Here is a 13,177-nt window from a genome sequence, read left to right on the forward strand (position 1 = left end):
GTACAGCCAGAGTCGACCACGAAGAAACTCCGCCCACGTTGATTGCAGCAGCGAGAGATCAAAGCCTTTGAAGTATCAGGTGCTTGGGGATTTCGTCCTCCTCCCCCTCTGCCTCTGAAGTTTCTCTTCTTCGAAGTTTTCTTGCTGCACTGAAAACTCAAACGGCCTTGTGCTCCACACGAAAAGCACCGCTTCAACTTTAGTGCTTTAACAGCAGCAGTTTCACTTTCACTTTCCCCTGCTGGAGACTTAGGCACATTTTCAAGCACATTTTTAACAGCACCATTTTCCCGGCTTTCTCTAACAGCCTGTCTGCGATCCCACTCATTCAGGAGCACGCTAGACACATAATCTTCAGTTAGCCGGTCAGAAGGCATTGTAGAAATCTGGGCAGCTACTCCATCGTAAGAGTCATCTAGGCTATTTATCATGAGCATTGCAAACACAGCCTCTGAAATAGCCAGGTCTCGCTGAACAAGGTCCTGTCTGAGACACTTTAACTCAGATAGATGGCTAGGCAAATCACCACCTTGCTCCAACTGCAGCCTGCACAGCTTCTTGAAGAAAATCACACTGGAACCAGCATTTTGCCTCAAATGCATATCTCTCAGCTTATGCCAAACAGCTCGTGCAGTCTCTTCACCCTCTAAATTAACCAGCAAGTGGTCTGAAACACTCAATACAATTGTCCCTCGGGCTCTCATGTCCGCAGCATGCCACTCAGGCCATTCATCATCATCCTTATCGGGAGGGTCATCTTCTATCGTGTGAAATAGCTTTTCCCTCTGGAAAAGCGCTTTCATCTTCACTTGCCAAACTGCATAAGTTTCAGGCGTCAGGAGAGGAAAAGACAGAGCCATCTGGCCAGAATGTGCACAGGCCATGTCTGCTATTACTTAGAGCAAGACACTTCCCTCGTGCAACGCAGATAAAGCCTTGACTCCTTCAGCCACTCTCTCTCCCACTCAGAGCGCAATTAACAGGCAAACAGGGATGCTATCTTCTTTCTTTGGCAGTCAGCAACATACCTCCATAAATCAAGCAGCAGCAACAGCAACAGCGGCAGCTTGAACACTCTGCTCCAAAACAGCTCTGCTTCTGGGCACCACAAATCAGTCCAGCATGCAGCCTCCGTTCCGCCGTCCGGCAATCAGCAACAGAAACCTCTGGCAACTGGGACGACTGGGATGACTGGTACAACTGGAACAACGCCTGGTCAGGCGACTGGAACAACGACTGGGCCCATAACCGATGTCAGCATCGCCCTTGAGCCAGTGTCACCGACTGGACTCGTCCACCTCAGCCCCGACTGGGCTAGGCGAGCTGGATGGCACTTCCAGAGACCACCTTCCTCTGCGAACAGGTCCAAGTGCCGTGGACTCACAACTCAGAGCTGTGAGCACCGCAAATCACTTCACCAAGAAAACAGTCGTTGTGCAGCAGAGTACAGCAGGGCATAAATACTCGGACGACAGTGCTGAAGAATATCTTCTTTTATTCTCTAACAGCTACTGTTCTATACACTATATACAAATGGAGATTCTCAGTCTTTTCTACACACTGACTTGCTGACTCACTCACTCACTGGCTGACTCTCTCTCTCTGAGTCTCTCTCTCACACTGAGTCACTATCTGAGGCTGGAGTGGAACATGCAGATATAAGAACACGCCTCCTCCTCTCTTCAGAGTCAGGAGACTGATGAGGTGATTCTTGAGTATGGGAGGGGTGAAATCTCCTCAGGGACGTGGGTGGCGCTGTGGGTTAAACCACAGAGCCTAGGACTTGCCGATCAGAAGTTTGGCGGTTCAAATCCCCACGACGGGGTGAGCTCCCGTAGCTCGGTCCCTGCTGCTGCCAACCTAGCAGTTCGAAAGCACGTCAAAGTGCAAGTAGATAAATAGGTACCTCTCTGGAGGGAAGGTAAACGGCATTTCCGCGCGCTGCTCTGGTTCACCAGAAGCGGCTTAGTCATGCTGGCCACATGACCCGGAAGCTGTACGCCGGCTCCCTCGGCCAGTAAAGCGAGATGAGCACGTCAACCCCAGAGTCGGTCACGACTGGACCTAATGGTCAGGGTCCCTTTACCTTTACCTATATTGGTATTCCTCATAGTCCTTCTGTAAGGTATATGAGATCATCTAGAAATGTATCCTTTGTATCCTTCTGATACAAACTCAAAGTGAAAACGTTTCTGAGTGTCAAATTCTTTTGGTTCGTTGTAAGACAGTCAGATTTGCTGTCATTCTTCACAGGTTTCAGGCTTGCTGGTGTTGGATTATAGCAATGAGTACAGTCACTGGCGAGCTGTCAAGACCCTCGCAGAATGGCTGAAAGAGGAAAAGGTGAGGAATATTTTTTGGATAACAAAGAGCAAATCACTTGCTGCAGTGGAACTAGTTTTTAAAACCATTTGACATTGAATGGCTTGAGCATCGTTATTCAAAATTATTGTTCAGTTGTTGCTTTTTTTGAGATGCCTACCTGATACACTAAAACAGGGGTCAGCAAACTTTTTCAGCAGAGGGCCTGTCCACGGTCCCTCAGACCTTGTGGGGGGCCGGACTATATTTTCAAGGAAAAAAATGAACGAATTCCTATGCCCCACAAATAACCCAGAGGTGCATTTTAAATAAAAGTGCACATTCTACTCATGTAAAAACACGCTGATTCCCGGACCATCCGTGGGCTGGATTGAGAAGGCGACTGGGCTGGATTCGGCCCCTGGGCCTTAGGTTGCCTACCCATGCACTAAAACAACTCTAGAAATCTTTGTCTTCAGCAGGATTTTGCAAAACTTGTAACAAAAGTTGCATTTTCACTCCCTCCCACTCCGGTTCATTGATTAGTACATTTGGAATGTCAGGTTATATTTTAAAATGGTTGAGCTGTCGGCCTGTCCCAAGCCCTGTAACCTGTGATTTTTTTGAAGGAGAATTCTCTCAAGGAGCACTACAGATTTAAACTGGTTTAATCTATATGTTCCCTCCCCACCAAGGAACCTTGAGAGTTGCTTAGATGGAGCACGTAGGGGGAGCTAGCTTTCACAAGAGAAGTTTCTCTCTAAACATATTGCCAAATTCAATTTCCAAGATGCTTTGGTAGAAGATATGGAAGTTAGTACTTTAAAGTACTAACTTGAGTACTAGCTTGAGAGCAGTACATGTGAAAAGGATCTAGGAGTCTTGGTTGACCACAAACTTGACATGAGCCAACAGTGTGACGTGGCAGCTAAAAAAGCCAATGCAATTCTGGGCTGCATCAATAGGAGTATAGCATCTAGATCAAGGGAAGTAATAGTGCCACTGTATTCTGCTCTGGTCAGACCTCACCTGGAGTACTGTGTCCAGTTCTGGGCACCACAGTTCAAGAAGGACACTGACAAACTGGAACGTGTCCAGAGGGCGGCAACCAAAATGGTCAAAGGCCTGGAAACGATGCCTTATGAGGAACGGCTAAGGGAGCTGGGCATGTTTAGCCTGGAGAAGAGGAGGTTAAGGGGTGATATGATAGCCATGTTCAAATATATAAAAGGATGTCACATAGAGGAGGGAGAAAGGTTGTTTTCTGCTGCTCCAGAGAAGCGGACACGGAGCAATGGATCCAAACTACAAGAAAGAAGATTCCACCTAAACATTCGGAAGAACTTCCTGACAGTAAGAGCTGTTCGACAGTGGAATTTGCTGCCAAGGAGTGTGGTGGAGTCTTCTTCTTTGGAGGTCTTTAAGCAGAGGCTTGACAACCATATGTCAGGAGTGCTCTGATGGTGTTTCCTGCTTGGCAGGGGGTTGGACTCGATGGCCCTTGTGGTCTCTTCCAACTCTATGATTCTATGAAAGTCAATTTAATGTTGTAATGTGGACACGCCCAATAGGAAGCATGACGGTTAAGCACAATGTTTTCCCTACGTAGAAGTTATCCCACACAAGAATAAAGTAAACATAATATTCAACATGTAATACTGGCATGCAAAACTATCACATGGTGACTGTTGCAAAAATAACGTAAGAATTGGACTTTAGAGAGCATGATTTGTAGACTCTGCTAAAATGTTGCTTCTGTTTGAGATCACTGCTAGTTTTAATGAGAGCTTTTCTGAACATCGGGCACTACATCTTTACACTAATGCAAGGATTAGCACTAGTACAAAGGGATTTGCCCTTATCCTCCATGCCCCCTTGTATATACCATCCCCAAATTGGGATGGTTGGAAGAACAGATCTAGAGGGAGCGTGGGGGCAGAGAGGAGGAAAACAATCTGTTGCACAAGAAGAAATTGTGCTGATGGAACATTCCCCTTTAGTGTTGCATTGAATATAACTTAGGATTTCCAGGATAGTCTTCCACAAAGGGAGCTAGTTTCAATATTCTGTTGGGAATGTAACTGACTTAGGTTTCTAAATTCTAATCTGCCCGTATCTGTGTTTTTTTCAGGTCCCGGCACTTTATGGTATTGATACCAGGATGCTTTCTAAAATAATTCGAAACAAGGTAGATGAAAAACACAAATAGCTGTGCTGGTCCATTATAAAACAACAACAACAACAACACCACACTTGGCTACCACAATAAATCCTGTATCAGAACCAACTATAAATCACAAACTACTGTGCAAGCCTCTGAATTCCACAGAACTCTTCCTCTTGTTAGATATTAAGAAAAAGAAAGGGGAGCAGTTCAGGTTTGCTAGCTGATTATAGAGCATACAAAGCTTTCTTAACTCCTAAATGGACCTTGATTTTCCAATAATTTGCTTTATTTCTTTGTGGCCAAGCAGGCCACAATATACCCTTGAATTCCCATATTTCTCTCTCCTTCCTTCCTTCTTTCCTTTATTTCAAAGGGAAAGCTGAGTGCATGCTTAAATCTCTTCTGTTGAAATTCAGTGTTTCTACAGTGCTTTCTTATTAAAACAGCTAGCTAAGAATGTGAATAATATCTGCAGAATTGCAAGAGATAGGAAATTTCTAAGGAGCTGAAGTGACCGTTTACAATGAGTAGAATTGCTGAGAGCCTTGTCAAACCACTAAAAGGCTCCTGGGAGGCTGGAGGGACATTGCTGCAGCCTGAGTGCTGGAAGAAAGACCTGCTCCCTGCAGAGCCATAGCTGGGAGATGTTGCACCCCTGGCAGAACCATCCAGATTGCGCCCCCTAGCCATGGACAAGTTAGCTCTTCTTTCTGCCTCTCCTCTTTCTTGCAATGAGGATGTTAGTGGGAGCGGGAGTGGCGGGGGGGGGAGCTCCACAGCAGTGGGACCGAGTTTGGTAGAAGCTCCACAGCAGCGGGACTGAGCTGCCCCACCCAGCCCTTTGGTCTCTTCCGTGGTGGCAGTGTGCTGGGTCCCCTCGCTCTTTGGAGACGCCTCGCTCCCTAGCAACGTGGGTTGAGCTGTGGGGGGAGATGGAGGAGAATGCTGGGGATGAGCAGAAGGAATATCTGCAGGGGCAGCAGGTCGTGTGAGGGGGGAAATATGAGGGGCAAAACACACACAAGAGACATGGCTCCTTCCGCCACGGCGAGAGGTCCCGAGGCTGCCAGGTGGTGGGGAGCCACACATATCCCCTCCCCGCCTCCTTTGCCCTGGACAAAACCGTTCACTCTCCTTCCTCCTAAAGCCCAGTGCCAACCCTTAACAGAACTGGCATTCCATTAAGAGTCATACGCCAATATGCTGATAGACATTATCAGAAATGTACAGTGTCCACATAATGGACATCCATAAAATGGCAAAATGACAAAACCTCAAACAAACAACTTGGTGTGAATCAGGCAAAAGTGTGGAAAATTCTTGGGGCAGGGCGTTCAGATGGATCAAGATTATAAGATTAGTATTGAGAGCTGAATCATGTAAAAAATTGGTTCATTTATAGTTGGATATATTTTTTTTTAACAGCACCTTATTGCTACTCCTTAGTCAGATTAGGTTGGTGCATTATAACTCAAAAAGGGCAGATTTTGCTGTTGGAATTTAGAGATGTAAAACCCTCAGTTGTCTTCATTCTCTCTTCTTTGCTCAGTTTAGGCTGCCTAATTTTAAAAAGTTATAAAGTCGTTGGGTAACTGTTATGTACTGAAGTTCTCACCCTGGGCCAGCAGGGGAATACTGTAGATAGTTATGCAAATGAAGGATCGAAAGTGACATTCAGTGATTGGATAGTTTTAGAAAGTTGCTACAGTAACGTTGTACTGGAGCTGACTGAGCTCCAGAAAGTTGCTACAGTAACGTTGTACTGGAGCTGACTAAGCAGGCTGACTGAGCCCTTCAGTCAGTTCTGTTCTGGCCTCTGAATAAACAAGAGCTGTTTGAAGAATCGCTGTGTCGTCTGATATGTTCACCCACAACTTAACAGTAACTATTTCAGTTCCTAAGAAATTTTCTCCCCCATTACCTGATGCCACTCTCCTTTTTTGTGTGCATTCATCTGTTGCTGGAGGCGCTGGAATGCATTTCAGCTTGCATTAAGGCTGGTAGGTTTGCATGGGGAGAAAGTAGATAGAGAGTGGAACCTCCAATTTTCCTAGGCAGTCTTTCTGACCTAACCTGTGCTGACCTTCCTTCTGATGTTAGATTGAAACTCTCAGGGTAGCTGACATACCGGTAACTTTGTATTCATCCTCCTTCTCAATCTCACCTCAGGAGAAGGGATGTTTTTCTTTTGTCTCTTTCTCTTTGTACCTCCAAGTTAGGTAGATCTAGGATCTTTATTATCCTACATGTATTTCTTAATAGCTTTTTAGTTTATGCTAAAAGTCTCTGTGTGGTTACATCCAGGGTAAAATGTGTTCCTCTAAGCAGGGTTTGGGGTAGCGCTCAGTTCAAGCTTCTACTGATGCACATAAATGACCTATGCTCATCATATGAGGCCCTGAATCATGTGCCTTCTCTGCAAGAGATCCAGGCCTTTTCTGTGGTGGCTCCCAGTTTGTTGTCATGTTATATATTTTGTGTTTTTATTTTATGTTTTATGTTGTAAACCATCCCGTGATCTTGGGATGAAGGGCAATTTATAAATTTAATAATGATAAAATATATGATGCTATCATTTGTTTTATTTTTGTTCTCAATAGGGAACTGTTCTTGGGAAGATTGAATTTGAGGGTCAACCTGTGCAATTTTTGGACCCAAACAAGAGAAACTTGGTAGCTGAAATTTCAACAAAGGTAAACATTCCACTTTTAGTGTGCTAGTCTCATTTCCTACAAATTTCATGACGAGTTTGGCTAATGTGTATCTGCTAGAAACAGGCTTGGTCGGAGAAAGAGCAGGTCAGGCATGTTTAGTGTGTCTTCAAAGGTCTCTTAATGCAGGGACGGGGAGCATGCCAGGGGCAACTTCTGGGTGGAATTGCTAACGGAGTTGCTTCCAGTTAACTTGTTTTTGGGAGAGCTAGAATTCACTCCTGTGCTTAGGATTGAAGGAAGGGCAGTGCAATGGAGACCCTCCCTTCTCCTCATCTACCCTTTGTGGGTTATTTCCATTTAGTTTTCCTAAATAAAATTCAATTAGCTGGCATATTATCAGGTAACATTTCCTAATTGTTAGAACTGGTCAGCTCTGGAATGAAGTATGCCATCTATCCGGAATAACTAAGGTCCAGAAAATCTTGAAATTATGAGGAGTAGGATGAGCTGACTCTTATGGTGGATATTGGGTATGATGAAGAGCACAGGACTGTCACAAAGATCAGGAAACACTTGTGAAGTCTCTGGCCACAGTGGCCTTAATGAAAATTGCCTCCTCTAAGTGCCTCCTTCATGCATTAATTGGATTTGAGCATTTTCTTTTTGGTTATAATATTTTTTTATTGGTTTTACATAATTTTATACATTTTAGCTTTAACCATTTCAAGCATTACAATAAAAGGTTCTTTTGAACCTTCGGACCTCCTTCTCTCCCTCCATGGGTTCCATATTTAAAATAAAGTTTTCTGCAACTTTTACCATTATCCATCTGTTATATATCCGTAGTTATTGTAGTTAATTCCACATTACAAGTTTCATTGCATCCCTGCCAATGATTTTAACTGTTTACAGTGGTCTTTTAAATGAATTAAGAATTTACTCCAGTCTTTTAAAAATACTTGATCTTCCTGGTTTCTGATCTTCCCCATCAGTTTCACCATCTCTGCATACTCCATCAGCTTTGTCTGCCATTCTTCTCTAGTTGGTAATTCTCCTTCCTTCCATCTCTGAGCTAGTAGCATTCTCGCTGCCATCATTGTATACATTAAAAGTCTTTTATCCTCTTTTGGTATCTCTTCACCTATAAACAAATGTACAGTGGTACCTCTGGATGTGAACGGGATCTGTTCCAGAGTCCCGTTCGCATCCAGAGCAGAATGCAACCCACGTCTGCATGTGTGTGGGTCGCAATTCGCCACTTCTGCGCATGCGCAAGCGGAGAAACCCAGAAGTAACGCGTTCTGTTACTTCTGGGTCGCCGCAGAGCGTAACCTGAAAACGCTCAACCTGAAGCGACTAACCCAAGGTATGGCTGTATTTTTAAACATTTTCTTTAATTCATTATATATTATATATCATTATATATCATTTCCCAGAAAGCTTTTACCAGTGTACATAGAATCATAGAATAGAATCATAGAATCATAGAGTTGGAAGAGACCACAAGGGCCATCGAGTCCAACCCCCTGCCAAGCAGGAAACACCATCAGAGCACTCCTGACATATGGTTGTCAAGCCTCTGCTTAAAGACCTCCAAAGAAGTACCCTCCTTCCCTTTACATTTCCAGCACAGATTTGAACTAGTTTGTACATTTTTGCAATTTTACTTGGTGTTAGATGCCAACAATAAATCATTTTCATATAATTTTATTTCAATGAACAGCACGGATTTGAGCAGTGTGGTTCAACATTTTTATGGTCTGGTTTGTATTACATATTACATGTCTTACATATTACATGTATTACATATTACATATTACATATGTCTTACATATTACAATTCTCAACATAATTTATCAGTGAGTAAGCTCCACTTACCTTGAGCAAATATTATTAGGGTCACCTTTTAGCAGGAGCTTTGTCTCCTATTAATTGAGTTGATATTCCCTTGGGTTTTTGATGTGATAAGAATAGGTGGCCTGTACAGAATAAAAGAGGACAATTTGTGGAATCTAGGCTGGAACTTGGGGAGAAACTGATTCAATCAAAACATTGTGGAATTGACCCCTTAATTTGATAAGAAATAATTTTGTGAAGTGGACCTGCCCCCAACTTTTATTCTCCAAATGATTCTGCTGATTCTTCAATATGTTTACTGAGTAAGTCCCATTAAGCTCAATGAAGCCTTGTATATTTAATTTAATAATAATAATAATAATAATTTATTTATACCCCGCCCATCTGGCTGGGCTTCCCCAGCCACTCTGGGCGGCTTCCAAAAAATATTAAAATACTGTAATACATCAAACATTAAAAGCTTCCCTAAACAGGGCTGCCTTCAGATGTCTTCTAAAAGTCTGGTAGCTGTTGTTCTCTTTGACATCTGGTGGGAGGGCGTTCCACAGGGAGGGTGGCACTACCAAGAAGGCCCTCTGCCTGGTTCCCTGTAACTTGGCTTCTCGCAGTGAGGGAACCGCCAGAAGGCCCTCAGAGCTGGACCAGAGATCATCGACCACTGCGACCAAGACCGTTTCAGTCCCATGATGAGGCCTGAATCCCGACTGGAAGGAATCCAAATTTATTTTTCCCCTCCCCCCCCCCAAGCCATGAGATGAGTGCCTTCTCATTTTGCTTTGTAATTCTCAGTCAAAAAGGGGGGGAAAAGACTTAGGTTGTTTTTTAAAAAATTAAACCTGAGAGTCTGGGCTACTTGCTGACCCTGGGCTTGGTACAGTAGTCCTGTCTGTACCTTTTCTTTGTGGACCTATTTGCCAGCCTTCTTCAATCACTTCTTTTTGGTTAGAGGAGTACTTAATATTGCACTACTTGAACAAAATGTGCTTCTGGGGAATAAGATCCACCTGTTTTGTAAAGTTTTCTTTTTCTTTTGGGTGGAGATTCTGCTGCAGTCCACTATGTAGTGGTCCCAAGTGAGTAGCTTAGGAGAGGTGGACTTTTTGACTGTGGGGAAGCCATCAAATTCAAATAGCACCTAAGAATGGAGTTTTCTAGGAAAAACAAAATGGTGGCCATTCTGATTCTGTTCCCCTCAGCCAAAAGAATTTCATTTCACCCTCAAAATGTAACTGAAGTAAAACAGCTGATTCAGACCCCACCAAGTGTCCCTATTTTCCAGGGAAAGTCCGGGATTTATAGAAGCTGTCCCAGTTTCTGAGTTGATCCCGGAATACCCCGCTTTTCCTTAGGGCGTCCCTATTTCCATTGGAGAAATGTTGGAGGGTATGCTGATTTCAAGGTGTGAAAGGTCTAAGAAATGGCTCCTGTCAATGCAGCCCAGCCCTAATGGAATGCCTGATATCTAAAGCTATTTTATAGAATAAATAAGCAGCAGGAGTAGGTGCTGTTGATTGTCTGTGCCATTAACAAGAAGGGTTTGCTATAAAGATGCTGAAAATAGCATACATAAATGAGATATAAAAAGATTAACAGAACTCCTGTGATCTCATTATCTTTATAACTTTATTTTATAGGCTTATAAAGTAACATCACAAATAAAGCTGACAATTAACTAAGCTCTTCAGTGGTGGTAATTATGGGACATGATAATCTATGTCCTAGCAAGCAACTGTTTCCATGTAAATCAAAATGTGTTAGCATTTTAAGAGTTTTCTTATCAACGGTAGGTTTTTTTTTAAGAATAATTTTTTTATTAACCGACCAATCACATCAAATCAAACCAAATTACATAAATTCCAAATTACACAGCTGAATTTTAAATTTTTGTTGGGGGTACCCATATTTCAAGTTCCGAAGGGGATCCAATCAACTTCTTGCTTCTTACTGCTGTTTTAATGTCCACAAATCTAACCTTATGATGTTCACAGTACTATCTAGTCCTTTCTTATAGTTTTTCCACATCTCTTGTTGTTATTTTCATATATTTTTCCTTTCTCTTTGTGACCTCTGATAGTCTCCGCAAGCTGGTTAGAACAGTTTGTAATCATGCGTGGATATTATTTTTTTTATCCAGTAGCCATATCCAGACGTTTTCCATATAACATCACTTCCATACATCAAAACAGTCTTAGCATCATTAATCTTCACCAATCTGCCTCCTTTCTCAAAACCTCTGAGGAGATTCACTAGGAATGCAGTCTAAAAACAAGTCCGTTCTTCCTCCCGGCTATAAATCCTTTGGCAAGATGGCGACTCCGAATTAATTGCTGCGCCATTCCCAAAAGCTCTTATTGCTTCTCGATCTCCATAAAGCATACTTTTGGTTAAAGTTTATCTCCGCACAGACCTTAAGCATCCTTCTTGGGTCAGTTCAACCGACGGTTCTAATGAGGAGGGGTTCTTGTAAATCACATAGAAGGAAAGTAAAAAAGCCCCCCCCCTTCAGTCCCGTTGTCAACATACCCCGCCTTTGGTGTATCTTCATCGTAAAATATTCCTGTTTCTCCAACCCGTCGTCTTCTTTTGCAGAGGTCACTTAAATGAGCGGACTTCACTCCCCTTCTTCACTTGAAATATGTGCATTTGCTTCTTTTGTAATTAATTATTCCGAATTGCTGCAACTAGTGCGCTATCAGAGACAGCGTCCAGGAGAGCTGATGTCCACACGGGGGCATTCTGCCTAGGGCCCTCACCCCCTTCTTTTGAATTAGGGGGTGATTTATGGGCACAGCAGGCAAGGGCAGTGTTCCCCATTTCCTTGGCTGCCTACTCCCATAACAGCCTCTTAATTACCCCGTGTGGGTCGGAGAGATGGTATTGTTGGCCATCTTCCAATGCGCCCCCTAGTGGCCCCCTATCAACGGTAGATTAGAAAGGATTTTTTTTTAAAAAAAATATGCTTTTGAAACTACAATAGGCTACATCTTGAAGAATATATTAATTCAGTTGGAAGCTTCTCGGCTTTGTCTGCAAGAAGTTTGCTATTGACTTAGGAGAGTTACATTCGGGTTCCCACAAAAAGATAACCAAAATTGTGTACAGTGGTACCTCAGATTAAGTACTTAATTCGTTCCGGAGGTCTGTACTTAACCTGAAACTGTTCTTAACCTGAAGCACCACTTCAGCTAATGGGGCCTCCTGCTGCCACTGCGCCGCTGGAGCACGATTTCTGTTCTTATCCTGAAGCAAAGTTCTTAACCTGAATCACTATTTCTGGGTTAGTGGAGTCTGTAACCTGAAGCGTATGTAACCTGAAGCGTATGTAACCTGAGGTACCACTGTATTTCTGAAGATATAATAGATTATTTCCATACAATATTAATTAGGAGCCAGATTATTTCCTTATGTTTTGTTCCTGCCTTTCTTCCATCATGGAACCCAAAGTGGCCTAAACCTAGTTCTCCGGTGGTCAGCCATCCAGGCACTGACCAGACCAAGGCCTGCTTAGCTTCAGCAAATCGATGGCTTCATGTACCTTCAGACCATATCCTGCAACCACATCTCATTATTCTGGCCTTTCTTCACATACATGTACAAAACAAAGGGTAGAAGTGTTTACATTAAATAGTTTGCACATTAAATAGTTTGCACTGTCGAGGATTGCTGAATCAACATACAATCCACAACATGTGGAGAGCTGGACACCATGGACCATATGTGTCTATAGTTCTTGGCTGGGGAATGAATCACTAGAACTCTTTCTTCCAGTAACAGCAGCGCTGCTAGGCTCAGGCAGGGCAGCTGGGCCATGCAGTGATAGGATTCCCATATGCCTGCAGTTTGGTAGGAAGCTACGTAGAATGAGGAAGCTAGAATGTGTCCACTCAGCAGCTTTGAGTGCTGTGTGATGCAACAGTGTTGAAGCTCAGGCTGTATATTTAGATTTGCACGAAGGACTTGTGTTTTAATAGCATCCGTGTACCCTTCAAATAAGACTTTCCTGAGCGAAGCTTCTGTTTTCCTCCTGAATAGTGGGAGCTCACCTGTGAAATGATTCAGTTAGGAGATTATCATCTTATCATGAAGCCTTCCAGCTGTGAAATATCTGCATGCCAAAAGAGCCTGATTAAAAGGGGGTTATTAAAAGAATAAAAATAGTTTGCTCAGCAGTAGATCAGACATGGACTTTGGAAAGTGT

General features: G+C 43.2%; 1 protein-coding gene across 3 annotated transcripts in view; it reads left to right on the forward strand.

Moving 5' to 3' along the window:
- Positions 1-13,177, forward strand: part of CPS1 (carbamoyl-phosphate synthase 1) — a 196,170-nt gene that overhangs the window by 49,455 nt on the left and 133,538 nt on the right. For 2 of the 3 annotated variants that reach the window (XM_083399727.1, XM_083399725.1), the window contains exons 4-6: positions 2,254-2,343; positions 4,433-4,489; positions 7,069-7,161. In XM_083399727.1, coding sequence (XP_083255853.1) covers positions 2,254-2,343; positions 4,433-4,489; positions 7,069-7,161 — 240 coding nt within the window. The remainder of the gene's footprint in view (positions 1-2,253; positions 2,344-4,432; positions 4,490-7,068; positions 7,162-13,177) is intronic. The other variant, XM_083399726.1, reaches the window with a different exon arrangement.

This window comes from Podarcis tiliguerta, assembly GCF_965153285.1.
Source record: "Podarcis tiliguerta genome assembly, chromosome: 1".
Lineage (NCBI taxonomy): Eukaryota > Metazoa > Chordata > Lepidosauria > Squamata > Lacertidae > Podarcis > Podarcis tiliguerta.